The 27,828-nt window shown below is 38.2% G+C and overlaps 1 protein-coding gene across 1 annotated transcript; it reads right to left on the bottom strand.

Annotated features, from left to right (window-relative positions):
- Window positions 1-664: 664 nt before the first annotated feature.
- Window positions 665-8,747, bottom strand: tead3a (TEA domain family member 3 a). Its single transcript, XM_035951892.2, has 12 exons — window positions 8,676-8,747; window positions 8,407-8,469; window positions 8,220-8,282; window positions 5,459-5,470; window positions 4,947-5,057; window positions 4,783-4,826; window positions 4,611-4,672; window positions 4,392-4,525; window positions 4,122-4,292; window positions 3,483-3,623; window positions 3,224-3,376; window positions 665-2,447 (listed from the first exon to the last, which is right to left on the bottom strand). Exons 1-12 carry the CDS (start codon window positions 8,745-8,747, stop codon window positions 2,334-2,336), a joined length of 1,140 nt encoding a protein of 379 aa, XP_035807785.2. The 3' UTR covers window positions 665-2,333.
- Window positions 8,748-27,828: the final 19,081 nt, after the last annotated feature.

Here is a 27,828-nt window from a genome sequence, read left to right as displayed (position 1 = left end):
GAATTGCATCAGATTTACTGTACTTTGGATGCGTCATGTCAACATTTAAATTTGAGGTGACAGCTCCACCTAGCAGGACAAATGAGAAATCTATGGACTGTAATAGCAGAGTGAGTTACTATCTGAGATAAGAAAAGTGATTAAAAATGTCCAGGTGGTTATAACATTATGGAAAAGCAATTCCCAGAGACCACATGCTCTGAAGGGGCTGCAGCTAAATAAGCCTGCGTTTGTAACATGGATAAATGTCTTCAGTTGAACAAAGCTGATTAGAACAGGGATTGGATGTTGTTTGAAATGTTTATATTAGAGCCTAAATGACACCCAAGTCACAGTACAGAAATTCAAAACATTCCCCTTACCCTCAATACGTAATTCAAAGAATATATACAGGTTTTCTACAAAACTCCCTTTCTTAAATCAAGTATGGAAAGTGTCAATTCTTATGCTAACACTGAACAAGTTACAAAAGACTTTAAAAAAAAGTAATTTAGGAATATGAATTTGACCATGTAATGTTTAGTATTCCAGTTGGATATGCAACCCTAAGACCAAATACAACATTTTTCTTAACTCGGGTGTAAACACTTGTGTAAGATAATTACAATTTATTAATTTAGAATTTCAGAATGTTTTTTTTTTCTTTCAAGCAGTTGCCAAAATGTTGCTATCAAGACACCATGTGATTTTATTGGTACAGCATAAAAGGCACAGATTTAATTCACTGAGCAGGCTTGACCAAAGGAGTGATTAGGCACAGCCAAACAGAGTACATAGACAGAAAAAAAAGATAAAACACTTTTGGCTGACCACACAGTGAATATCAAATTACAATGTCTAAAAATGGAGCCAGACAGATGGCTCTTACTGTCATGACAGAAACGCCTTCCACGTGGTTAAAGATAATCCTGCCAGGAGAGGGCGTGATAGAGTCAAATAAGATTTAATATAAAAATGCTGGTAGCCATGCGTACCAGTAATCCAAAACATTACATAGAGCAAAACAATAAAAGTGTCAGCTGGATAGTGTTGTTAGTGTTATCAGGGAAAAATCTACCCCAGCGCACTGAGTGACCTTAATGTGGTGTGTACCATATGTCAGAAAAGATACAACCACAACAGCCATCATTGTCGATGTTTAGAGTAACACTTCTTGCTGTGCTGGTGAAGTACAAAAAAAAAAGGATATGTCATCTTTACAAAAACAAGTCTATTTGCCTTATTTGGGCTTATAAACAGTACCATTACAAGAGTAGTGTACACATCCTATACATCAGTGCTCCTCAGCTTAAGGCTTTATGAATCAAAGCACATTCTTATCCCAACTCGCGTGGAGGTAGAAATACTGCAGCAAGCCCACACAGTCAAAGTAAAAACAGTATAGTGTCTATGAACAGTAAAGATAATTCTCTTGTTAAAAATGCTGCTGACACCAAAGTTTGAACTGAATCCGAAACTCTAAGTGATTCCGTTGTTTCCATAGACAAGTGAGCCGATCAAGATCTCCCCTCCGCAGCATGTACCACTGGAAACCTTTCAACAGCAAATACTCCTAAAGCGATGGCTCTCTTCACGCTTTGACACCGTTTCAAATATAAATACGACATGTACGTCTTTACATGTAGTGCATTATTTTCTGAAAAGAGGCACACTCATACTTTCTGCAATAGGATCCTTGGATCGAATAGAAGTCCATGATTTCACACTAAGCAGTAACAGAAGATATACAATTGTAGGGTCGTTCAAATTGTACCTTGCAGAGATACCACAAACTGTAGCAGAAAAAGTCATTGTGGCAGGTTACATTAACACTGATTAAATGGTTTGTTTGTCCAACTATATTCAAACTCGTCTCACATCAGTCACACCTATGACATAAATGCATATGCTTGGAACATTCCCTGGAAATTAAGTTCATTTTTAATGCATCAAACTTACGTTCTCACTGAATATGATGTAGATGACGGAGAGATATGAAGTATTCAACTTGACTCAATGTACTATATCCCTTTTTCAGTTTTTTTTTCAGGTTTTATCATATTTTAGACTTGTCAGTGAATTAACCTTTCAATTAAAAAGAAAACCACAATATCTATGAGAAACAGTGAGATAATTCCATGATTGTTGATGTCATGTGATGTTGCTGAAAGATCTGTGCATACACATGAAACAAGCCGCAGGTATGACTACAGTGTGACGGTTGGTCTGTTTAAAAAAAAAGTTTGTGTTTAAAGTGGAGGAGTGGGGAAATCTGTGTGTTGAGCTGGAAATAGTATTTATGCTGTATGTATCAAAAAGTCTGTGAAGAGTCTCTGCATGCAGGCAACATGCCGCTAGTCGTTGACTAGTCGATAAACGTGGTACTGCGCTCCGTGTTCACTTGTGGACACTTCGAACACAAAGGCGATGCACAGCAGAGTCTCCTGAGTTTCTCTGTTGGACACCACCTAGCAAAAAGACAACACAAAAAGAAGACACTATTGTGGAGAATCAGGACTTTAACCATAAAGGATATATGAACAAACACATGATAATGGGAACAACATGTAACAGAATTTGCAGGAAAGAAGTCTTTGATCTAATCTTGATAGTTTATGCTGCAGTAATTTTCTAAGCATTGGAAAAACTAAAGATGTGATCCTAGACTTCAGGACAGGGGATGGTGACAAATTACCTCTAGAAACTGGTAGAAAAAAAGTTAGAAACCATGTTTGTGTAAATTGTAAAAGGGAAAGTAATATTTAGAAAATCTCAAATTTTGCTCATTTAATTTTTATGTTTCGTTGAAGATCATAAAATTTAGTTGTGGAAAGTGCATTAAGTTTCTTTTAAACTTTAGTTTCATAGCTCAAGTGCTGCTGAACCGCATACAAAACAGAAAACAGTCAGCTCTACATCTAAAATTACTTGTCACTCACTTCCACTACTCTCCTCAATTTATTGCTTAGCTTCAACTAAATGCTTTATAAAGGCAGAGATGATTTTCACCAGATCCTCTTCCAGGAAATGCTGTGAGACAATGTCTGAACTGCTTTGTTTTCAGTGAGAGTGGCTCAAAAGAAGTGCAATCCCTGAGAACATTAACTCTTGAACTAGAAACATTCGACTTTTTAAAAAAAAGTTTTGCTCATAATGGTTTTCTTTTTTGGCTTATTCAAATCATGTCCGTCACTAGGAGTTCCTAACAATGTTTACACACACACACATACACACACACACACACCTGTAGAATGGTGAAGTTCTCCAGTACACTGTTCATCATGTATTTCTCTGGCAGGTGTTTGAGTTTGTGGATGAAGTTGATCATATATTCACACATGGGTGAACGATGGATGCGGAACACGTACTTCCCTCCTTCCAAATGTGCATACTCGGTCTGGATGGGAGGAATCCACACGCATGCGTCACGACTAAAACCTGTGTTGATGTGGCCTGATAGGAAATCATTTGTGTGTATTAAAACAAAAGGTCCGTTCCCTCACCTCAACCTTCTCCACCACTTGTTTGCCAAAGGAGCAAACTTTTGTTGAGACACTAATAGTGATGTTTTCTGCCCCGCTGTACTGGCTGCTCACGCCATAGAACACACCAGAACCCTCCTCAATGTCACTGCTCAGGTCCGCCTGAAACGAGAAAAATCAGGTGGACAAAGAGTGAGTGTGATAAGAGCACTGAGAGAAAAATAAATCAAGAAGTCACCACCAAACACTAATTACCCTTCTATATGTGTTTTACTACACATATCTGGGTCAAAGTGACCACTGTGGCTCTTCATGAGAAATAGGAGAATTTTGCTGTCACTCTGCATCAGAAAGACTGATTGAATACTCTGACTAAAGAACTTGCATGTCTTTCTGTTCTGAGTGATAAAAGCACCAGGGAGTTGAATTAAATACAGCTTTAAAAAAAGACTACCAATGAAGTCCCGTGTGTGCTCCAGTGTTACACTTTGCTTCCCCCATGTGGTGTAACAGGTTATTACCTCAGACTGCTTAAAAAAAGCTATTCTAAGGAACAACAAATTATGAATCTAATAGAATGAATATAATTAGACGAAAAAACTAAAAAGCATGTTTTTCTCCATTTGACTTCAATGGGAACATTGTTTTTTATGTACTGACCCAGAACTTGACAAGAAAGAACGCATTGTGTGGCCCTTTTTCGTACAGCTCCTTCAGGCCGCCTTTCTTCTCAGAGAACTTGTCGTAAATCTGCCTCACATCTATGGACTCCAATACAGGGTCATTGTAGCCTGGGTTGGATGGCCCAATGTGTACGAAAAGGTGTTTATACTGTAGAAAGGAAGGAGAAACGGTAAGAAAGAGAGGGTAGAGAGACAGATTTTATTTTGGCAATCTTTTACATGGCTGGAAGGGTCTAGATGTTTGTACCGTCTCTCTGTCTCTCTGGGTCTCCATAAAAGCAGAGTACTCCAGTAGCCGTAATTTTGCCGAGGCGATGGTTCTGTCTTGCCATACAGGAGCTGCTATAGCTGCAGGACGAGGTGGTGGTAAGGCCTCATAACCTGTCAAACATTTAAAACAGGATAACACAAAATTACCATGACATTATTTAACTCGGCAAATCAGTTATTCTGTGTTTCCGCTTACTGATGGGCGCAGGGACAGGGGCTGGTAGTGTAGTGTATGGTGGCTGTGCAAAGGGTTTGATACTGGAAATACAAAAAAAGAGAAGAGATCAGCATTTGTACCAGCTTGAACAAGAAACTTTTTTTTTTAATTTTACAGAAACAAAACCAACTGATCTGCCAGTGACACTTACTCCTGAGAATGTCCAGGCTGTCCTGGCATAGGGCCGGGCCAAAACTAAACATGAGGAAAGGGGGGAAACGGGGCAGACGGTATTACTCAGACGTTTAGCCAGAAGGTAGAAAAGAACAGATATGCATGTGTGTGCATGTGTGTGTGTCAGTGTTTTCATCTCACTCTGACTGGTGGAGGGAAGGGAGTCTGGGGTTTCATTACACTCGCAGACACTATCTGAGCTGATGAGAGGTTGGCTACTGTCTGCAGTGCCTTGTCTTTGGATACCTGGTCCTGAATGAAAAAGACAAACACCAAGTAATACACAATGACAACACCCTATCTAAACTGTTCAGTAAAAATTAGGTTGTCATTCCAAAGTCAGCCAACTTCAAAGGCCAGTTTAGACAGCAAGCCAGCCAACATATACTGTACTTCAGCATGATGCAGTAACTATAGGGGAAGACAGGACAGGGAGCAAAGCAGACGTGAAGGGAAGCCAAAGCAGGAGGCGCACAGAACTAGAAAAGCTAACCATCACCAGTATTTCACTAAAGCCACTAAAAACAAAAGAGCAATGAGCAGGATTTTTGAGTCTGGCAGTAAAACTGTATTGTGGATTAGCAGTAATGTGATGCCAACCACACAGCACAAAGCCTTAAGCAGAAAACTGTAGTTGTATAACCAAAACTTACCAAGTTCATGGCCTATGGCAAAAGAGACACGGTATTAATTAACTTGAGCACATTCAAAGTAAAAGCAGATCACAGAATCACTGTTAGGAAAACGCCTTGCTCACTGTATATATAGATGCTTCATACAGTATTCAAACCCCTTCACTTTTTGCATGTTATTGCATCTAAATAATCATCAATCTACACTCAGTAACCCACAATTACAAATTGAAAACATAGTTTTACATGTTTTATTTATTAAAAATTGTACAAAAAAAAAACAAAAACTTGAAATATCTTATTCACAAAAGTGTTTAGACTCTTTGCTGTGGCACTCTAAGTCATGGGTAGGTCCATCATTTTTGCTTTAATAATCTTTTAGAGACGTCTTTAACCTAAGTGAAGTTCACTTTTGCAAAACTGAATGGACTGGACATAGACTACCCAGACTTTCTGTAGACTTACAGGATAAAATTGGTGAGGCATAAAGCAGGACAAGGCTATTTCATTTCTGCAGCTTTGAGCATTCCAAAGAGCACAGTGGCTTTAATTATTGTGAAATGAAAAAGTTTGAAACCACCAGGACTCTTTCAGTATTTGGCTGTCAAGCCAAACTGGGTAGCCGAGTAAGAAGGTCTTTGTTTTGGGGAGGTGACCTAGAACCTAAGAGGTCCTGAGCAGAGAATAGAAACCGCCAGGAGGACGTGCATCTCAACAACACTTCACTGATCAGATCTTTATGGTACAGAGGCTAGATGAAAGTCACAGAGTAAAAGACATACGACAGCCTTCTTGGTGTTTGTCAAATGTCCTTTCAAGGACTAGAAAGGAGAGCATGAGATGAAAGATTGTCTGGTTCAATGACAGAAAAACTACACTCTTTGAAGAGAACGCCAAACACCAACTCTGCTGAACACCAGGGCACTGCTCATCACCTGGCTAATACCATCCTTACAGTGAGGCATAGTTCTGGCATTCTGTGGGTTTGCCTCGTAGCAGCAAGGGCAGAGAGACCGATCAGAACTGAAGGCTGAATGCAACCAAACACAGAAAGGTCCTTGTAAATCACTTTGATCTAAGACTGGGACAACAGCTGACCTTTCAGAATGATCAGAAACTCAGAATCATAGGGTCAGGACAACACTAAAGCTCCTTCAGGAAAAGTTTGACTGTCCTTGACCCGCCCAGCCAAAGTCCAGACTTGAACTCCACAGAACAACTGTACAGAAACCTGTGGATTGCAGAGCACAGATGCTTCCTATCCAATGAGGGAGCTTCAGAGGATCTGTCAGGAAGAAAGGGATGAACTGCCCAAATCCTAGTGTGCAAAGCCTGTTGAGACTTACTCCTGAAAACTGAAAACTAACTGCTGCCTAAGGGGTTTCTACTAAACACTGAATTAGGGTCTAAATACTTTTGTAAATGAAAGATTTGGGTTGTTGATATTTAATAAATATGCAAAGATTTCTCAAAGCATGATTTCACTTCATCTGTGTACTGGGAACAAATGCCTTAAAAAAAGAGAGATCTGCTAGACTATTAAATGTGCAAAACGTGAACAGGCCCAAATACTTTGTGAAGCAATTGTAACTCTCTGAAGTGACTACATCCCAAATCTACCTCTTCAAACAGACGCATGATGCTAAGTTCAGAAGCGTGAACCTTATTTTGACAGGACAGGCAATGCCTTACTAATCTGTGTCATCCTAGAGCATAATGTTTATGTTTGTACAAGTAAATATGCTGAGCTGGAAATCTTAAAAAGTTACACCCTCCAAGTATAATCAGAGATTATGTATCACAAAGCACTAAGTTGAACATCTTTGTTGCAGAATGATTTTACAAAGAGACTTTATTACAGGGCACAGTCAAACCAGAAGAGAAGTGATTAAACAGAAAAGATAAAGAACTGAGAGAAATGTTCAAGGGCAGGAATGTGGAGATCAGAAATGTATTAAAGGAGAAATTTGAAATTTCTAAAGAGTACATATTGATGCATGTTTGTGTGTATGAAAGCACTCATGTTCATCATAACAGCCATATATATTAACAGAGCAAGCTATTGAATCTCATGCAGTTATCTGTCCAAGGCCACAAACCTGCTGAACAAAGTGAACAGACAGATGAAACTGCCATGCATCATAGCAAAAACCTCTTCCCCACAAACTGAGACACAAGCACCAAATGTATGAGACCTATAAAGCATACAAGCAAACAAATAGGACATCTGAAAACGTTAGTTTGCAAAGCCCGAGCCTGTCACACCACATTCCTACAGCCAAGAAAAGAAAAAAAATATCACCATTTCTGTGCTCTAATGACTGTAGAACAAACATGCAACTAACTGCTTCTAAATTGGATTTAAACTGTTCCATCAGTTTTCCTGTGGTCTTGACATAGATGCCAATAGCTCAGATGGCATGGAATAACCACAACACTAAATGGATTTGTCATGCATTATCATGTAATTTTGTCTTTTACTGATGGAAAAAATTACACAGCCCTTCTTTAAGTTGGTCCACATAGTACTGAAAGCAAAAACCATAGGACAAAACTTAAACTAGCTGAAGCTACACGGTTACAGTTTATATGTTCTCTGACATGTAGTTGCATCTTTAAGATGGTTGCGAATGACAGCAGAAATCAAACTGTCGGAACTCTGACAGAGAGGTACAATCAGTCTCAACTCCTGACCAAGACATCCTCGGTGATATGTGAAGTTAGTTCTGCGCCACATGCAGAGCGAAGCAGCAAGCATTGCAAAGTCAGTGAGCGCATGTACCTTGAGCTTAGACTGAATCTCACGAGACTTTCGCTTGGCCAAAACTTGCAGGTGACTAGAGACCTGAAGAAAAACAGGATGGAGGAAAAAGGATGGGAGGAACAAGGAAAAGGAAAGACAAGAAAGGAAGAGAAAAGAAGGGATGTGACTACAGAGGAAAGGGTGAGCTGATTCTGGGGGAACCCACCTTGATGCTTGCTTGGTATTCTCGTACCTTCTTACGTGCCAAAACCTGAATGTGACTAGACACCTATAGGGTTACCCCCATGAAAACACACAAATGATGATTTTACAATTTCAAACAGACATGGTTTGATGATAATCACTTTAATAAGGTGTAGTGGTGAATTACAGCAAAGTAAGAAACATATCAGAAAACACATGAGCTCCATCCAGTAAATCCTATTACATCAAACACATGTCTATACTGTCATCTTCAGTAATATCTGTGCATACCTGTTTGCGTGTGCGTGTCTTTCCTGTTCGCAGCTTGATATAGCGAGCTATCAGCTCATTTCGACCTAGCATGGAGAAAGCAATAGATACAAATCAGAAGGAGCACTTTCCGACAAAAACATTTTCTGCTACATTAATAACAAAGTGAGGCAATAACAGATTAGTGACACACAATAAAATATTTGTTTCTGTATCAGGAAGCATAACGCTGATGGAGCTAGTACAAGCAATGGAGATTCATTTTATTTTTGTTTGCTTTATTATATCAACATTTTCTGGAAAACACTGCAAGAATAAGGCTCAAAAGTAACCAGTCACTCAATTACTTCTCTGTGACAGCCTATCTTCAGTGTCCATATTACTACAGTAGCCCCTGTTAGTATCAAATGATCCCCTTTTCCTGAAACCTTTTTGCTGGCAAACGTTATGAAGCATGTAAGGTCTTGCAATTTTTTATTCAATTCAATTTTTCAATTCAATTTTATTGAATTCAATTTTTTTATGATCTAAAAACGGACACAATCAATGTTTAAAAGCTGATGTGTGCAATTTTCAGGTAAATTTACACAAAAGGGATTTCATTGCAACCAAAAGAAAATTACCCTCACAAATCAGCATTGCCACATTTTTGCACCACATCTAACGGTGCCTGATGTTGACACTGTCCAAAAACATTCCTCAAGAGCAGAACAAATAAATGTCAATAGGTCATGTCTTAGTTTAGTCTGTGGTATGTTTACAAAACCTGTTTTTAAATGCATCACTTTTTGCAATCAGCCTCATTTGCTCAATGAAACAAATATGAACCTAAACAACAAGGATAAGAGAATTAAATTCTCTAATTCGTGAGGCCACGCTTAATTTGACTTAACTTAAACTGATCCACTGTAAAACACTGAAACCAGGCAGTCTCTGGCATTATGTCTTTAGTGAATCTGCTTCAGAGCAATTACACCACAAATGGCTACACAAGGAGTCCTTCGTGCTTTTTTAGTCAAGGGGTCACAGTGACATTGCCAGTGGCTTTTTTCATCCCGAGTATATTTGAAATCAAGTTTAATGTGACTGCACTTTTGATGCCAAGGTGCTGAGCCTCGTATAAGTCTATTGTATTTCCCATCACATTATGAAAAGAATTGGCAAGCTTTCCATTTCTGTGGCTGTAAGATATTCCCATTAAGAACAGTCTGTGTTGTTTCAGTCAGATTTGGCCTTGCTTGCTGGCAGAGCTCCAAAACAGATGGACAAATGGTAAGAATGGAGGGAAAAGAGTGGAGAGGTCATCATATTGTAAACAGACTTCCAAATTGTGGTCACCACAGACTGACTGGTCAGCATTTTCTTTCTCTGCCTCCCCAGCTCCAACCCACACCTGATGATCTGCTTGTCTGTAACGGCAACTGGTGAGCAACTCACTATTCACTCTCTACTGCAAAGAGGTTAAATCTAAAAGCTGGCCAGACTAGTTCCAAGGCTGTGATCGTTTTTCGCATATACACATGAACTAACATCATCCACATCACCATCCTTCTTTCTGGGAAGTGGTGCGACACCATAGGGACTTCAGATGAGTCATATCAGCTCTGTTAAGTTACCAGAACACAGAATTCCCCAAAATCAACAGAAGGGGCTGAGTCAGACACAGCAGTCTGCTGCAATTCCCAAAACAGGACACAATCACGTTCATGCAGCCTACCACTATTCCACAAGAGTCAAAAAGCCTTCTCTAGAAGTCAGATCATTTTCCTTTTGCTGTAATGTGTTTAATTTACACAATTTACGTACAGCATAACAGTACGGACACTGGAAGATGCATTTTACAATACAATTATGAGATGACACGATTGTATTGGAAGATAAAGTTCCTTTGAACTCAACAACACTTGTTGAAAAAACATTTAATCTCATGTTTTATAGGAATTTATCTCCCCTATTTTTTCCCCTCATCTTTCTCAGTGATTACCCATTTACTTTCTACTTCAAATTATAGATTAGCCTGCCTTCAAAACCAGATAAAGATTCTTTGACATCTTTTACTGAAATAACGTATAAAAAATATTGGCCAGAGTGACATGGCTGGCAAGGTGCCTTACAAATATTTAGCATACTGGTAAGACCAGAGGAGTTTGACTTTTACACAGCAGGTTGAAAGGATGCCCTTACAGATCTTAGGGATACAGAATATATATTGGTGGTTGATATATCACTGGTTAACATATAAGATTGTTGTTTGTTTGCTTTTATAATAGAAATTTAGCCCATAATTAAATCAGGTTGATGACGCATATGTTGTTTTTTTTATAATTCAATTCAGTTTTATTTGCATAAGGGCAAATCTAACATCACTAAACTGTACAGAGATGCCCAACAAGTCCAAATGTTTCCCTTTGAATAAGCTCTTTGGCAACAATTGAAATTTAAAAAAAAAATCTCCTCTAACAGGAAGAAACCTCCTCCAGAACCTTATTCAGTGCTATTTTGAAAAATTTGACAAACATGTTTCTGGACATGGTTTGATTTAAAAGAGGTAGACGCAAATCCTCTGCCTCCTATCTACAGCAATCAGCTAAAATAGTTTTTGTTGAAATGTTGTTGATCAATTCTGGGATTATTTTTGAGATCAAGAGTTATTATTTGAATTATATTGTAAAAATCATTATGGCATTTGCAGCCCTCACACCCAACTCCAACCATATCTCACAAATACCAGACAACGCTTTACAAACAACTACAAAAACACAGGTACAGAGCTTAAAAAAAAAAAAAAAAGTTACAATAACAATATTGTTACAAAATGACTATGTGACAGTCTCAACAAACTAGGACCCATTACCAACATGGTACTAAAATGTCATCCATCTCCTGTATTATCTGTGTCACCCTGAGTGTCAGAGCAAGTGATCTGTCTGCTGATCATCCCAATTTGGAAATACATGCTTGACATTATAAACCAGGGTGACATCATGGTAGCAACATATGACTGAGAGCAAAGGCAGCACAGATACTGAAGATCAATTACGACAGGCCTAGTTTAACAAGAAGAAGTTCAGTAAAACCTGCATGCACTGAGGTTCAACTCCAAATATGAAGTATAGTGGAGTTTACTGTTATTGTATTTGATGATAATAGTGTATATTAAATATTGTCTTTTTAAGGCTTAACGACTCCATTAACCAATTCACATTTCTAAACATGCGTGTAAGTGAAATCAGCATCCGTACAAGTCCTTGACAATGGTAACAATATTTTTCCACACAACCCACCTTCAGACATGAACTGTAATCCACAGATGCTTTCACAATTTAATGAGCCGGACTCATGTCAAATGGAGTTAAATTCACTGAGCTACAAAAACATTCTGGCAATCTGCCAGTGTAGGATTTAGAAAAAAAATCTGAAACATCTTCTACACAATGAGAATAAAAGCAGTGGCACTAAAAGAGATCAAATACATTAGATTGTGTATCGTTTGTATATAACGAGTCTGATTCTGCTTCTGAAAGGTTTTCATAGAAGAGGAAATCATACAATGTACTGTATTACAGCATAACAGTTACAGGAGGTATGTGTCTTCACTGAGTCATTTTACTTGTAATATCATAGAACAGCTTCCTGACTACATTTAAAAATTTTTGCATTAAGCAACATTTTCAATGTAGGACTATTACAGACTGGCATTAGTACTTTTACTTAGGCAAAGGATCTGAGTATATCCTCCACCATGGCCAATCCCAGTCTCTCAAGGTAAACAAATACTTAATAAAAAGCCTATAAATGAATACAGTTACTATGTATGTTGACAACTGAGGTTACCACACTCACAGCCTAAGTGCACATCCCCTTTAAGGAAGGTGGTCTCACAGACTAGTGGGTTTTTTGTGGGAACTGAGTATCTCCCACTATGTCAGTACCAGCGTGTTGCTGAAGTCACAGAAAAAAAGTCCATGTTCTAAGGGGTAGTGCAGTTACTTTAGTCAGCCGTAACATGCCAAGATAAGCAAAACAGCTACTGAAAGTCTGTATGAAATAGTTACTCCACAACACAGCTGTGTGAAACGATGCTTACAACAGATAAATGTCTGTGACAGAAACAAACGGCTACATAAAGGAATTGTTACCATAGCGATGGTTATCTCCCTTCTGCTTTCTTGAATCTTTAGGGGTTTGTTTCAGCTAGTTTTCTGTAAAATGTTTGCTTAATTAAGAGGACTGTTAGTAGACAATTACACAGTTTGCACGATTTAACTAATCAAGTGACTCAGGAATAGCTGGGTAACCTAAGGTAAAATAAATAAAAGACTTATGATTTAAGACAAGTACATTAAGAGATGGGAAGACAGGCAGATACTCAGCTAGAAAACTAATGGTAAAGACAAATAACAGAAGATATAGAGTAGGTGTTGGAAGTACAGTGTTTAAGAAGTAGAATGAGTGAAGTTTGTTTAGGAAATGATAGGCAGAATTGAAATTAAACCTGTTGGTTGCTGGTGGAGAGCAGTTCCAGATGCCTAACTCTTCAAATACAGCATTTTTAAAATGTACATTTATAGGTAGATTGTAATATGGAGGTTGGATAGGATGATAGTAAAATATCATCATAATGTAGAATATGAGAATTACCTCTGGATGAACCTGAAGTAAATATGATAAAATAACAGAGATCAAAATTTTGATACATTTTGGTTAAACAACTGAAGCGTTTTCCTTTTCATCATGTTTGTAAATTTGTGTTAAATTAAACAACTGTACTAAACAAATACCCTTTGTATTAGTTAAGAATAATTTTTAAAAAGTATGTCCAGAAATAAAAAAAAAATCCAAGTTAAATTTCACAACCTTCAACTAATTGTACAAAAATTTAAACCCTGAATGGATCTTAAGAGTATCTCTAAACAGTGCTGCAAAAGTTTGTGGCTGGTTTTCTATAAGTTAGTTAGAAAATGAGAAAGTGGTGGGTCAGTAATGAGCATGGGTATTATATTCAGTGTAGCTTTTCAAAGCATGAAAGTGTAAACCAAAGGGACGATCCCTGTTTATTGAGAAGAAGGTGGGGGGAGGTCAACACAGTGAGCCCACACTTCCACAAAAGGACAAAAAGCAATGCTGAAACAAACTTTCCCTTTCTGTCACATGGGATCACATAACCCGTGTCCCTCAACGCACACCCTCGTATGTACACAAATACATGACATAGGCTGCTGCAGATGGGAATGCTGAAACTCAGACGAAAAAATTTTAAAAATGCAAGGAATGTTGGATGTGAGCCAAGGTAAGAACAAATAGTCACAAAACAAAACTCCCCCTACAAGCAGCATCCTGAACCAATCATAATAAAAACAAACAAAAGACACATTGCATGTGTGCATGTATTACAACTCTGGTTCTACTGTCACACAGGCTGATACTAGCAGGTCTCCTGGAGAGTGCATCCTCTGCCAAAGCCAATGCCTTGAAGACAGTGATCCAGATTTGCAACAAAACTTAATGGTTCCTTTCCCCATGCTCCCCATCTCTACCTAGTTTCATGAAATTTGCCTTGGTAGTTTTAGCACAATCTTTCTGACAAGACAAAAAAATGCCCTACATCACAAAGTTAAATAAAGTGAAAAAAAGAGGATCAATCCCTTCATCTGGATCAGCACCTAAATTACCAGGGTCTGCCTTTACTCGTGCTCTACTACTCCACCAAGTTCCATGAAATTCAGCTTAGTAGTTTTTGTGCAATCCTTCTAATAGCCAAACACAAATGCAATGAACCTCCACCAAGCAATCAATGGCCCTACAGTGCAATGAAGCAGCTTTTTCATACGTTAACCTCAACTTGACCTGAAATGCGTACCTGCTGTATCCTTTGACCATGCTAGTAGTGCATGCCATCTGACCCCAAAGTTAAACAGCCCTCTCCAAAAATACCAGCAAGCAGATCACCTGTGCACAAACTAAGAGATCTTTGCAAGAAGGATCAATAACTAATGAGTTTTCAAAGTGTAGGCAGTTGATCAATAAGAGCTTTTGTGGTGATTTCTTGAAGAAGCAAACAGTATCAGTAATATGGTATTTGTGTGTGTGCTTGTGCATGTGTGCGCACAGATGGGCTGTCAGACGTTATTTTGTAATTCTGGCCCCTATTCTCACAGGTTATGTTTACAAATCATGTCTCATTACACAGCCGGCAGACTGGGCTACTCTAAACACATAAGCATTATACAGTTTAAAATAAGTCCAATTTAAACAGTCATCTAAACAAATCATTTAAAATTGAAAAGGAAACAGACAAACTATAAACCAGCAATCAGTCATCCATTGTTTTGAGGCAGCTAGAACAAAAGTCACTATGTTTATTTTTAAGTGAGAATTTTGTTTACAATTGTTAGGGGTTTTACATGCTATAGATTGCCAAACTCCTTCTGTAGTGGCACTGCTGCAATGCTTTATATACTATATGTTGTCATTTCAAAGTGATCCACACATCACTATAAATAAAACTACATGTAGTAATGGAGAATATTCCTGAGAAATGAACTCAATGCAGTGGTACATTTTAATGTCCACACCCAAATAAATATTCTGAATTGATCTAAATGAGACTGATTCTCATGTAATTTATAGGCAGTTGTAAAGCTGCACAGTAAACCTTGTGCAATGTTTGCAGTTCCATGACAGAAACTGTTTAGTCAAAATACTTAACAAGCAAGATAGAGAGATATTCTTCTCTTTGTAACCCCTTCATATAGGTTACATTTGGCCATTGACTTGGATGGAGAAAGAGTAGAAGAGGGAAGACATGGAGAGGATGGACAACTGGATGACAACAATTTGAAAACAGAAATTAGCCGTTTCATACCATACATCTTCCCTTCGTCTGAAAGTATGATCTTCCTCCTGCCACAAGGAGGGTAGATGGCCAAAGCTTCCTGAAAGCTCTGCTCAATGTCAGGACTCCAGACCCCTTCGGGATCTCCGTCCAATCCACGGTCTGCCCCGTCACCCAGTCCCTCTCCATTGTCACCCTCCTCCTGCGCCCCATCAGGGCTGCCACGGCAACTCCACTCCGACGCAATGATGACGGCTCCGGCCACAACACACCTACAACACACAAGACAAGATATTTCTAGTAACTTTGTGGTGGTGTAGAACATTTTCGAGCACGGCAGAGAGAGAGTGTGGAGAAAAAGATGAGATGTGTATCTACAGGATGTGATGGCCACATGTGACTTTTTGGAATTCCTTTGATTTGTTACTGTTACTTATAGATTACTGGCAAATTGCACTATAAAGGATAAACAAAAACAAACATAATACAAGTGGCAATACTTGTCCTGAACCCAGGTTTAAAAATGGGTTTTATTCCACATAAAATGCATTTACTAAAATCTAGCACAATATTAGAGAACAGAGTAGTATTTGTTTTTATAGCTGATGAATTTAGATTAAAAAGTCATTGCAATCAGCGAGGTTTAGAGAAATTGATGCAGCCGTCTCCTTACTGTTTTGAAAACACAGCCATTCTTTAACACATCTAATACAGCAATATATACAAACCCCAATTGTATCGTCTGTGTATAGGTAATACATTTTTGTGGCAAAGGAAATTTTAGGTGCTTTCAACTCAGTAACAGCTAGAAATTACCAGCAAGCACCACTAACTACAATATTACCACTATAAATCTATTTTGTTCGTTAAATTTGATTGCAAGAACAAACAATGAAAAACTCTAAACGTGGTTCCTGACATTAGAACACATGCTTTGTCTTTTTCCTTAAAAAGATGCTGGTGAAAATCACCTTGATCTTGAATTTGATTGGCCATGTTAATGATTTTGCAAGGGACATAGAAAAAGCTAGTTGGTCTGTCCTCAAACTGAGACTTTTAAATGACTGGACATGTTTTTATAAACATTATTTGGGATTGCCAGAAGTTGAGAAACTGGCTCTGAGCTACACAAAGCATGGAAAGATGCCAAACTAGAGTTGGATTTTACATCAGCTTCTGCACTACTGAACCGAACAAGTATCATTTTATTATCTGTAAGAGGATTAGGATATTGTGGGTAACAATGTGTCCCGATGAGCAGGACAGCTTTTGGGCAGTATTTGATTTTTATATAGTTTTATCTAAGTGGATATGTGGTTAGATTTCTAAAGTATCTTTTTATCTAATTTACTTTATGAGCCAAATACAAACATTCCAGTATAGCTATTTTATCCATCATCAGTTGAACCTCATTTTCCAAAACATATTATGCTACAATACATCAACACGTATGATAGAGGATTACTTGTTCATCCCCCGTCTTACCTCTCAGTTGTCGAACTTGTCAAACTACCAAGCACTAAAGTTAGATGAACAGAAAGTATTTTAATAATAAGTAAGTTGTTTTGATCATTTTTTCCACAAAAACCTTTAGAGTGTCCAATTCCTGCGATATAATACCAGAAGTCTGAGGCACAGTGACAGTTTACCAACATTAAAAGAAAGACCCAACACTGTTTTGCTAATCCATATCACAGACATTGGGATGGATGGACAAGGCCAGGATTAACTTTGTGGCTGTCGAGAATGGTGACAGATTTCTGTAACTACAAATGTCTCCACACTTCACCAAGAGCAAGATCAAATTCATCCAAAGTTGTTTACAGCTTCCATGGGCACAGTGTGTATTAATAGCAACATCATCCTGGGTTAAAGACCTGACAGGCAAAAGGCCTAAATATTAAAAGCTTGTAGATTTACAGACACTAGCCAAGGTCAATGAAGACACTACCAGTTCGTGTAGCTTTTAAGGTTAGACCACTAGATGGAAGATGATGAATAATAAATTGACCATAGTTGGTGGTGACCAGCCCGGTTAGTCATTTTCCTGAGCTAATCATCCCACAGAAACTAGTTCAAAAGGCAATTTTCAAGCCATATGAACTTCTCAAAAGCCTGCAACCTTGCCTGTGCAGGCCACATGAGGAAATTACACATTCTTTTGTTATTGTTGAGGATGCTCCAAGTCTCTTCAAACACGGGAACACATATGCAACATGAATGCTGCTTGGTATGTAATGTTTTCCAGAGTGTGGCTAACATGGTCCCTGCCACGGGAGAACCACAGAGGATCAGTGTGGTTGCTGAGCTTCCCCTGCTGCGGTGGGCTTATTTTACACACTGTGCACAGGGCCTTCCCAGTTTCAATCACTGCTGACTGGACTGTGCTGTTTCCATAGCGATCAGACAGGCTGGTGGGATGGTTAGGAAAGTGCAAAGCCGAAAGGAATATTTTGATATTCCAGGGGAGGAGATGTGATGGTCTTCAAAGTTGTACTGTGCAAGAGGTGGGCAATTAAGAAGATGTTTGGTTGTCCTGACTGGATTTAGCTTTGCCTAATATTGCGTTCCTTTGTTGTGGTTACAGACCAAAAAAGGAGAAGAGAATGGCTCATCAGAGACCTCTCTGGGGTATAACAGACCTCAAACTTCAGGATACAGCAGTGGTACCTAACCTGGGGGTAAATCTGAAAGGGTCTAAGCTTGACCTAATCATATTTATTCTTTAAAATAAATAAAATAGTGGTGACTTTCATCTATCCACATCTTATAAACAGCTTACACATGAAACAATCCAAGATCAAAATATTCAACAAAAGAAATGAAAACACACTGAGACAGCATCAAACATATTATTTTGTGTAATAATGTTTTATCATTTTTTCTGCATGTCACTTATTCAAATAGTGCAAACTCTGTTTGTGGCTAACAGAAATGTTCCTCATTCAATACTTTTAGCTTAGAATAAAGTCAGCGGAAAACCACAATACTCAAAGGAGATAAAAACTTTGTGATTTTGCAATTGCTATTATTTTTACATAAAAGACTGTAGAGGCCTGTGAGACCCCAAACAATGAAGACCTAAACCCAATGTCAACAAACTCTTAGGGGAACCTCTGAGCAAATGTTTAAGCATTGAATAACCCGTACATTACAGAGAGTAATCCATAGAATTGTACGCCACGTTTGAAAGCACTGCCAAGAAATTTGGTTAAAATTTGGGAAATCGTGAGACTGACGCGTTAGTCAAAGCTCTGCCCTTTACAAGAGCAGTGGTGATGCAAAGTAAGGATAATATACACAGAAGGGACATGAGGCTCTTCCAGTTCCAATAAAGCTCCCAGTGGCCAAAAGGTCATGTGTTTAGTGCAGTGAGGAGCCAGCAGAGCTTTGGGCTAAATAAAGCTATGAGCTCAGCAAACACTGACAAGACACGCACATTACGGGGCTGCCTTCTGCTCCAAAGGGACGACCACTGACATTGTGATTAACCAAGCTTGATTTCATCACTGCACTTCCCAGATTTCTATGGTCACTTAAGCTGGCCGCTACAACAACTTACTTCTACTAATACTACAGACCTCTGTAGATTGTAGGCATCACATAGATTGAGCCTTTAAAGATTTCACATGAACCTAAAGGTCACATCTTACACAACTTGGATAAATCAATCAGGCCAGGAACAAAAGTGTGACCAGTCTCACATGTTGATTAAACTTCCACGATAACAAGGAATGAATCCCAGCCGCTAGCATGTAGAGTGAAAATTCAACGGTTGGAAGCGGTTTAGCCAACTGTGAGTGGGCAAAATTTGTTTATGGTCCTTTAGAGAAACAAATACATATCTAGCAGGCCCTAAAAAGTTTTAAAAACGCAATATTAATCGTTTCAAGTGAAACAAAACGTGTCACGGTGTGTTTTTCAGTCGATATGTAACAGGGAAAGCCGCTGCTAACATTCTCGAGCTGACATGCTAGGTGGTTAGCTTGCGGGCTAATAATACCGTAAGAAACTGCAAACTAAGTACGGGAGACGTGAAAAAAGTAGTCAATTACAACACAGGCGGCCGTGTAAATAAAAGAGGAACTCCCCGACGAACACACGAATCTCTGAATCAGCAAAAGCCGCGGCGGGAAAATGCGAAATATGTCAAATATCCCAAAACTTCCAGCGCACACGAAGCGAAGCAGCTGCTGCAGCGTGAAAGTTGCAGCACACAACAAAGAAGTATCGGGGAGCGCACTCACCTCACAACGGCTTTCCTGCTCGGCTGCCACGGACACACGCTTTTCTCCGCCCGCTTTGGTTTCTCCGGGACCGCGGCTTCGTGTTTCGGGAGTATTTCCAGGGAAAAAACGGCCGCGTTTGACAGAAAAAGGCGGAATGCAAAGTATGAGTTTGGTATGAAATCAACGCGCGGAGGAAAACGCACAGAGGCGTGGCGTCGGAACACGCGCACACGCAAAAGTTTTGTGAGTCCCAACGCAAACTCCTCCCCTGACATCAGACTCCTGTTGGGGGAGCAGAGGGACACAGGGAAGGTAACAGGTCGAAAATAATCCCTGCATACTGTGTTTTTAATGTCTGTGAGTTTATTCTGCTCCTGTATTATAATGATACACAGCTTTTACTATAAGATCTGCACTGACAGTGTCTTAGAGCGATGGAAGAAGCATTCCTGTGGCCAAAAAACTTAAATACTACAGTGAACAGATGAAACTCCTGTATTTAAAAATGTAAGTAAAAGAACAAAAAACAATAGAATGTATTAGTAAAATGGGCCCCTTTCTTAAAATTTTTATTCTGGAACAGTTTATAGAGTCATTTCATTGCCTCCGTTCCCAATTTAAAGCAACTCTATAAAAAAAATACCTCATTCACTTCAAGATACAGAAAAAAATAACGAAAAATCTGACACCTAAAAACTGTTGGAGTGACAAATGAAGGTGCTGCCAGTGATTGCTATGAAAAGATATGAATACTTTTGGACATAGCATCTTCATATATATATATATATATATATATATATATATATATATATATATATATATATATATATATATATATATATATATATAAAAACAGAAAGTAATAGCACAGAATTGGTAAGATAAGGAATTCCATGTGCCAGATATTGTTCAGAAAAAAAACAATGTTATAACAAAGAAATGCAGTGCCTAAAAGTAGAAAGCAATAAGATATAAGTACAATGCATTAATGGGAAAAAAATTAAGTGCACAAAAATAAGCCTAGAAAAGAACAGTAAAACATAATGTTGGCAGTTATACTCCATCTCAAACATAATATATCTTGAGAATATTTTTTTTGCAGAAGGCAGTGGCAAAATGGGACAACTTCTCTGTCAAAATGGGCCATCATATTGGGGATATGATGGTATAAAGAAGGCAAGAAAATCCACAAAATGTTGACAAGGCATGCCTGTGAAGTGAAAACCATTTTAGGTGACTACCTCATGAAGCTCACTGAGAGAATGCCAAGACTGTGCAAAGCAGTAATCGAAGCAAAGGGTGGCTATTTTGATTAATCTAAAATATAAAACTTTTTTTGACTTATTTCATCATTTTTTGTTTACTACATAATTCCATATGTGTTCAATTATAGTTTTGATGCCTTCAGTGAGAATGTACAAACAGTCATGAAAATAGAGAAAAAACATCAAATGAGAATTTTTGTCCAAACTTTCAACTGCTCGTGCATTTTGATAGAAATCTGAAAATATAAAGCCAAAGTGGTCAAGAAATGGTCTTAAAAGTTTGACGGTCATCGAGTCATCCAAAATCCCAGTTGTTTGACTGCTGTGGTTGGAAACAAAGTCTTTGCCACTGATCAATGAGAATAAATGAATAATTATGGATGTTGCATTTTTTAAAGTAAAAATTTAATAAAAATAGTGATTAATAGCACAAAATTGAAGAATCTATCTCAAACACAATATGTCCTGAGAACATTTTTATTATAGAAGCTACTGGCGAAATGGGATACCTTTTATTTTGATGCAAAATAGAACCACATTAAGATTCTGGAGCCTTGGCAGCATTGGGCCTTTCAACAAGACAAGGATCTGACAAATACAGCGAAAACAGTCAAGAAAATTGTGAACCGAAAACAATATCTAATCTATTCCCAATCTGTAGAGGAAATGGAAAACCAGAGTGATGGCAAAGACCCCCTTCAACCTTGAAGGCCTGAAGCTCATTGTAATAAAGGAGTCGACCAAAATCCCAATGGAGATATGCAGAAAGCTTGTTAGCAATGATAAGAACTGTTTGGGAAAGAAAGACTTGGCCACTGATCACTGAGATGAATATGAATATAAACATGAATATTTTTGGACGTGGAATTTTAGTAAAAGATCTATAAAAATGGCAATTAATAGCACAGAATTACTGACTGCATCTCAAACATGATATGTCATGAGAGCACTTTTATCATAGAAGGCACTGGCGAAATGGGATACCTTATATTTTGATACAAAGAGGACTACATTATGACTTGTGGAATCTGCAAAAATGCTGGACAGCATTGGAATCTTCCAGTAAGACAAGGATCTGAAGAATACAGCCAAAGTGGTCATGAAAATGGTTAGCAGAAGCCAATATTTACATTTTGGAGTGGATCAGCCAGAGTCCAAACCTGTATCCTATCGAGAATCTGTGGAACAAACTTAAGACCAGAGTGATGTCAAGAAAGCCTTCCAACATTAACATGAAGCTCATCGCAATACTGGAGACAACCAAGTTTAGGTACTTTATATGCTGTTGTGTACTTTCTTTGTGCTCTTACTTTGCTTTGTTGTACAGTGATATAAGTCTAAAAGGTTAGGAACCACTCTGACAGGTAAACCTGCAAACAGCTGTAAGCTACAGTTAAGCCAAAAATTATTCATCACCTTGCAAAATTTTGATTTATAGTGAATTTTTATTTGACCAGTAGGTTTCTTCTGGCTGGAAATGACCTAAACAAGTGACAAAAGACAGTGAGAACTTGTGTTGAAGATGTTAATAGCAAATTTGAACATCTTTTGTATTTTAGTTACATATTGATTAAAACTGCATCTCTAATGCTGTTCATACCCATTGAAAGTGTTGCAGATTTTTATGCCTACTATGTTGTATTGCACTATAAATTGTGAACAGCTGATGCAGTTAGTTATTAGTCAGTTGCAAGAATGAAATCAAAGATGCTATTACAGGATATTGCTGAGACAGTTGCTCACTAGAAAAGGAAAGCCTACAAAGCCATAATAAAGTGTTTTCAAAGGCAAGTGACCACAGTGCGAAACATAATTCAAAAGTACAAGAACTTCTACACTGTGAAAAATGTCAAAGGACTTGGTAGGAAGCTAAAAGTGACTCCTGCTTCAACAATAATATAATGTAAGAAGCAAAGGAGAAACCAAGGATCATCATCAAGGCCATGCTGATGAATCTAAGCAATTCTGTTCAGGCACTCCAGTGAACACAGCACAAGGCTGGTCTTCAGTGAAGAGTCCACTTCTCCAAGAAAGGCAGACAAAAGCTCGACTTGCGTTTACAAAGGCTCAAATAGACAAAGAAGAGAGCTTTTGATCATCAATTCTGCATTTTGATGAAGTGAAAATGAGGTTGGATACAGAAACGTAGCTTTGGTTTGGTAAAAAATAGAAGAAGCATTCAACCCCGAAACACTATCCCCATAGTTAAACATAGTGGTGGGAATATAATGTTTTGGGGGTCTTTTTAAGGCAAGAAGCCAGGCAGCCTTGTAAAAGTGCATGACGTCATAGCAAAGAGGAGCATTCTAGGATTCTGGAGAGACCTTGGTATCATTGGACCTTCCAGCCAGACAATGATCTAAACATACAGCTGAAGTGGAGCCGAGCAGTCAGAATCCAGACCTGAATCCCATGACCTCAGCGATGGAAATAAAACCTTCCAACCTCAAAGACCTGGAGCTCATCGCAAAAAAGAAATGAACTAAAATCCAAGGGGAGACATGCCAAAAGCCTGTTAGAAATTATATATAAACTGTTTTGTTGCTGTGATGGCAAATAAAGGCTTTATCACTGATGGCTAAAAAAGTGTATGAATGTTTGTGGACATTAAATTTTGAGACTTTTTGATCATTAAAATCTCTAACACAATCTCTTATAAGTTGTCACCTGTTCATTTAACTTCCTGCCTGAAGAAACGCATTGGTCAAAGAAAAAAAATCCCTATAAATTAAAAATTGGCACAGATATAAATTTTGAATTTAGGGGCTTAACTGTAGAGTTAATGGGAACAGCGAAGATGTTCTGATGCCCAATCCAAAGCGTTTTTACCAATCAGACCATGTAGTCATCTTCCCTGGGGACCCTGACAGACTCATGGTATGACAACTGGTTTGTGCTGGAAATGTTTTGAAATGCGCATTACTCAAACTCTATGATGCAGCAAATCTGGGTCCAAGTTGTTGCGAAGAAAAACTATTACAGATAGAATGGAAGACTTGGGTGAGGCATAGAGGCCCAGTGGCATATTTTTCCCCCCTAAAGCTCTGTAGTGGTCTGGCCATGACATAGGTAAATCTTTTTGCATGTCTACAGTATTTTGATAGCTTCAAAGTGAGCGTATATTCACACACACACACACACACACACACACACACACACACACACACACACACACACACACACACACACACACACACACACACACACACACACACACACACACACACACACACACACACACACACACACACACACACACACACACACACACACACACACACACACACACACACACACAAGCAATGTTCCTGTCATAGCTGTATTTAACACCTAAGAAATATCACATTAAGACCAACTAGAAATAAAGTGATTTTGTATTGTGACCAGTAGTGTATTCTGAATTCCGCACTAATTAGGATCTATTTATCCATATCAGTCCATTAATCATACACAGCAGTCATGTTCTGGATATTTTCGTATTTTATTTGATATCATCAATCAATACACATGTTTTGATTTGCTCTTAGTTACTAGTGGTTATTACAATAATGGAGAAATGACTATAGAACTATCTGTTCTTTTTTTCCACTACTCAAGAACATATTCAAGAATTGTCTGTACTACTTATATTTTTATTTTCTTCAATTAACACAGACACTGTTCAATTTGGTTTGGTCAGTTTATTTTCTTACAGTCTGTAATCCATGTGATATGTCACTGTATGAACGAGAATCATGCAACTTTACAATTCCCAGTGACGTACTGGGCTGTCAGATCCTGCCAACGGATCCAAATAAGCTGGGATCAGCTGGTTATTGATTTACTCTGCCTCCAGTATTACTCTTCCAAACTGACAATGCGAGAGTAATTAAAGAAAAAGGCTCTGCAGCAAACATGTAACAATGACTCTAGTGGAAAATAAGATGCAATGGCTTCTGAGTACCTGAATAAAATGTTAAACCCTCTTATTCTCAGCATGTTCTTTGGCTGCTGACATTAAACTCAAGGTTGCATTTTTAACACTTGCTATCTGAAAAGATAGAGACATTAATGCAGAACTCTTAACATCGTCAACCCCAAAATTCTAAGGCATGAGTGCCCTAAATGCACTTACGTTAGTTTACTAATGCTGAAATGATTGATTGAAATGAATTAGGACAAGATTTGCAACGACGAAAGTCCCAGCAGTGGACAGGACAGGGGGGATGTTCATAGTCCTCATGACCACTGGAGGGCAGTATTACCTTAGTCATGACCTTTATAGAGGCCTGGGTGATATGACATTTATTGACTACTTTTGTAAGTGTTCTGTTTTGATTTTATCAGGCCTGTGAGTTTATGAAAGTACAAATGGCCATTCAGTCTTTTAGTTGAATTAAGATGAATGACTCAAACTTTAACTTAAAAATCTCTTCAATTCGAACAAACAAAACTGATCAACTCACTTCCTATTGTGCCATCAATCTTGACTTGCTCACATTTACTAACTGGTAATGGACAGGAGAGTGAAATATGGAGCAGAGGACAGATTTCCTCACATCAGCTGGGTTTGCTTGGTTTCTATTGGACATGTACCAACAAGTCTGCACCTCAACCTGCCTACACAAAGTTCTTTCTCTTTCCAGTGAGGTCTACAGCAGCAGCAGCAGTGGAGATCAGTGAGGCACAGGTTGCTCATTTTCTTCCCGGCTTTTAGGAATGCTTAAAATTGAAAGAGGAAATCAAAGTGGATTTTTAAACCTCAAATCTGTCAGAAATAATAGCTACAACAAATCTTAGCAGTAGCATGAATTTTAAAGAGGTCCCCGTCCCTCCCTCCTTCTTATCATTGTCCTTTTCAAGTATAGATAGAACATTGGTAATAAGCCTCAGTCTGTCTCTCTTATCCTTGAATACTTTCCACGTCTGTCGAGCTAACTCTGAGAGGGCTGCAGGGCAGGAGACTATTCAGGATTCTTAATTTCAGTCTGCAGAGTCGTTGGGCTGCTCTTTATTCTGGAAAAAAAAGAAAGACTTAATGGTCATTGCAGTGCCCCTTTCCTCTTTATGTGTTCTTTTGCATTCCTGCTTTTGTACTGTTGTCATCACCTTTGCCTGATTTGTTGTTGTTGGAAACATGGCCTGCTTTATATTTGGCATTTTAAATCTGACACTGGTGTAAAACAATGGAATCATGATTGCACAAAGCCCTACAGATGTACTCACACATACAGAACATCAAACAGATCTAATCTAACCCTTAAGCTCCTGATCATTTACTAGAATGTTTTTTCTTTTCTTTATTTCCCCGTCTTGCCTTTCTTCATATATGTATAACATTACCGTACAACTATTTATAAAAAGTCCTTACTGCTGTGAAATAGCTGTGTGCATCAGAGCTGGAACATACAGTTTTCTAATGCAAGTGGAATTCAAACTCTGGAGAAAATTAGAGGGTATAAAATAATGATATTTGCAGAATGTGTTGCAGACCACAAGCTGCATTTACGCACGTTTGCCACTAGATGGCGCCTCATCTTTTTACAATAAAAAACGGCACAGAATGGTAGTTTAAGCTCAGCCAATTAACTGTATGTACTTTTGGTAAAATATTACTTCATCAAGCTACATTATTCAAGACTTTAATTTGACTACCACCGAGTTTAAATGCCACTGCTGTCCCTGTATATCTCCCAAATCAGATCCACTCAGATCACCCTATTCATGTCATAGGTTGCATTCTATTGGCTGATCATGAGCCAATTAAAGCAAAGCAAAAGCAGCATCAGACCACCAGGCGAACAGCTCATGTGTGAACTTGTACTTAAAGATCAATATGGATTTAATTGGCTGTTAGACACATGCAATGTACTGGGACATTTCCTCACACCAGTAAGCAGATGTGTCCCTCGGACCTTAAGGAAAGGGTCTCAGACAGGTAAGGCAGGCACTTCACCAGCTTAGGAATTAGGAAAAATTTGACCAGCTCTGTTCTGCATTGTAAAAGTACAAACTAAGCAAGCTAGGTAAATGATTTAGGCCAACCACAGACGTTTTGTGGGTGTGATTACCATGTTTTAGCACTGCAAAATCATTAAATAAATATTAAAATTGCAACATTTTACAAAATAAGTTATTCTTGTCCTCAGCCTGAAAAAAAATAATTAAATTAGTATATGGCCTCTCACAGGTTTTCACTTTTACTTACAGTGTCAGTATCATTAACAGGGGCAATATATAATTGTGGGACTTTTTGTATCATAGTTGACATTTTTGCTGTTTTCAGGCCTAAAATCAACATGGCCGCCTATAACCAAACACCACATGGCATTTTTACAGAAAGATTCTTCTAAAATATTATATGTACAATCAAGTAAAACTGAAATTGTTATTTCTAAAGATATTGTAGTAAACCTGTTGACATGCCATAAATCCACGCTTGACTCACACTACTTTATATTAAATAACTCAGAAAGCCTTGGAATCTTGCCAGTCTTTTCTTCAGGAGGAAATGACATCATGTGGAGCAGGTCATGTGATTTGGAATTAACACACTTCCTTGAGAGGTGTTTTTGGAATGGGGAACTTAGTTGAAAGTGGTTTATCAGACACAAATACAATTTGTTACTTTCCATATAAAATTTCATATATTGCCAAAAAAGAAATATCTGTCATGATTATCTCAACTTAACAAAAAGAACAAAATCAAAACAACTTTTGAATGAGCTCATTTTATTATTGTTTAGCTAATTAGCAGGTGGTTGCTACTAAATTTGGATGGTTATTTAGTTGATATTTTCATGCTATCCAGTCATTATTTATCAATAACGATTGTTTCCATAATAAATAATTATGGAATTTGTAAA

Source organism: Amphiprion ocellaris, chromosome 8 (assembly GCF_022539595.1).
Source record: "Amphiprion ocellaris isolate individual 3 ecotype Okinawa chromosome 8, ASM2253959v1, whole genome shotgun sequence".
Classification (NCBI taxonomy): Eukaryota; Metazoa; Chordata; class Actinopteri; family Pomacentridae; genus Amphiprion; species Amphiprion ocellaris.
The sequence above is the reverse complement of the archived record's forward strand: the minus strand, read 5'-3'. Positions and strand labels throughout refer to the sequence as shown.

Coding starts and splice junctions, on each gene's coding strand:
- tead3a (XM_035951892.2), bottom strand. CDS start 8,747: ATGCTAGGTCGAAATGAGCTGATAGCTCGCTATATCAAGCTGCGAACA. Junction 4,827..4,946: donor CCTTCCCTCCACCAGTCAGA/GTGAGATGAAAA, acceptor CCTCATGTTTAG/TTTTGGCCCGGCCCTATGCC. Junction 3,377..3,482: donor AAGTGGTGGAGAAGGTTGAG/GTGAGGGAACGG, acceptor CCTCCCATCCAG/ACCGAGTATGCACATTTGGA.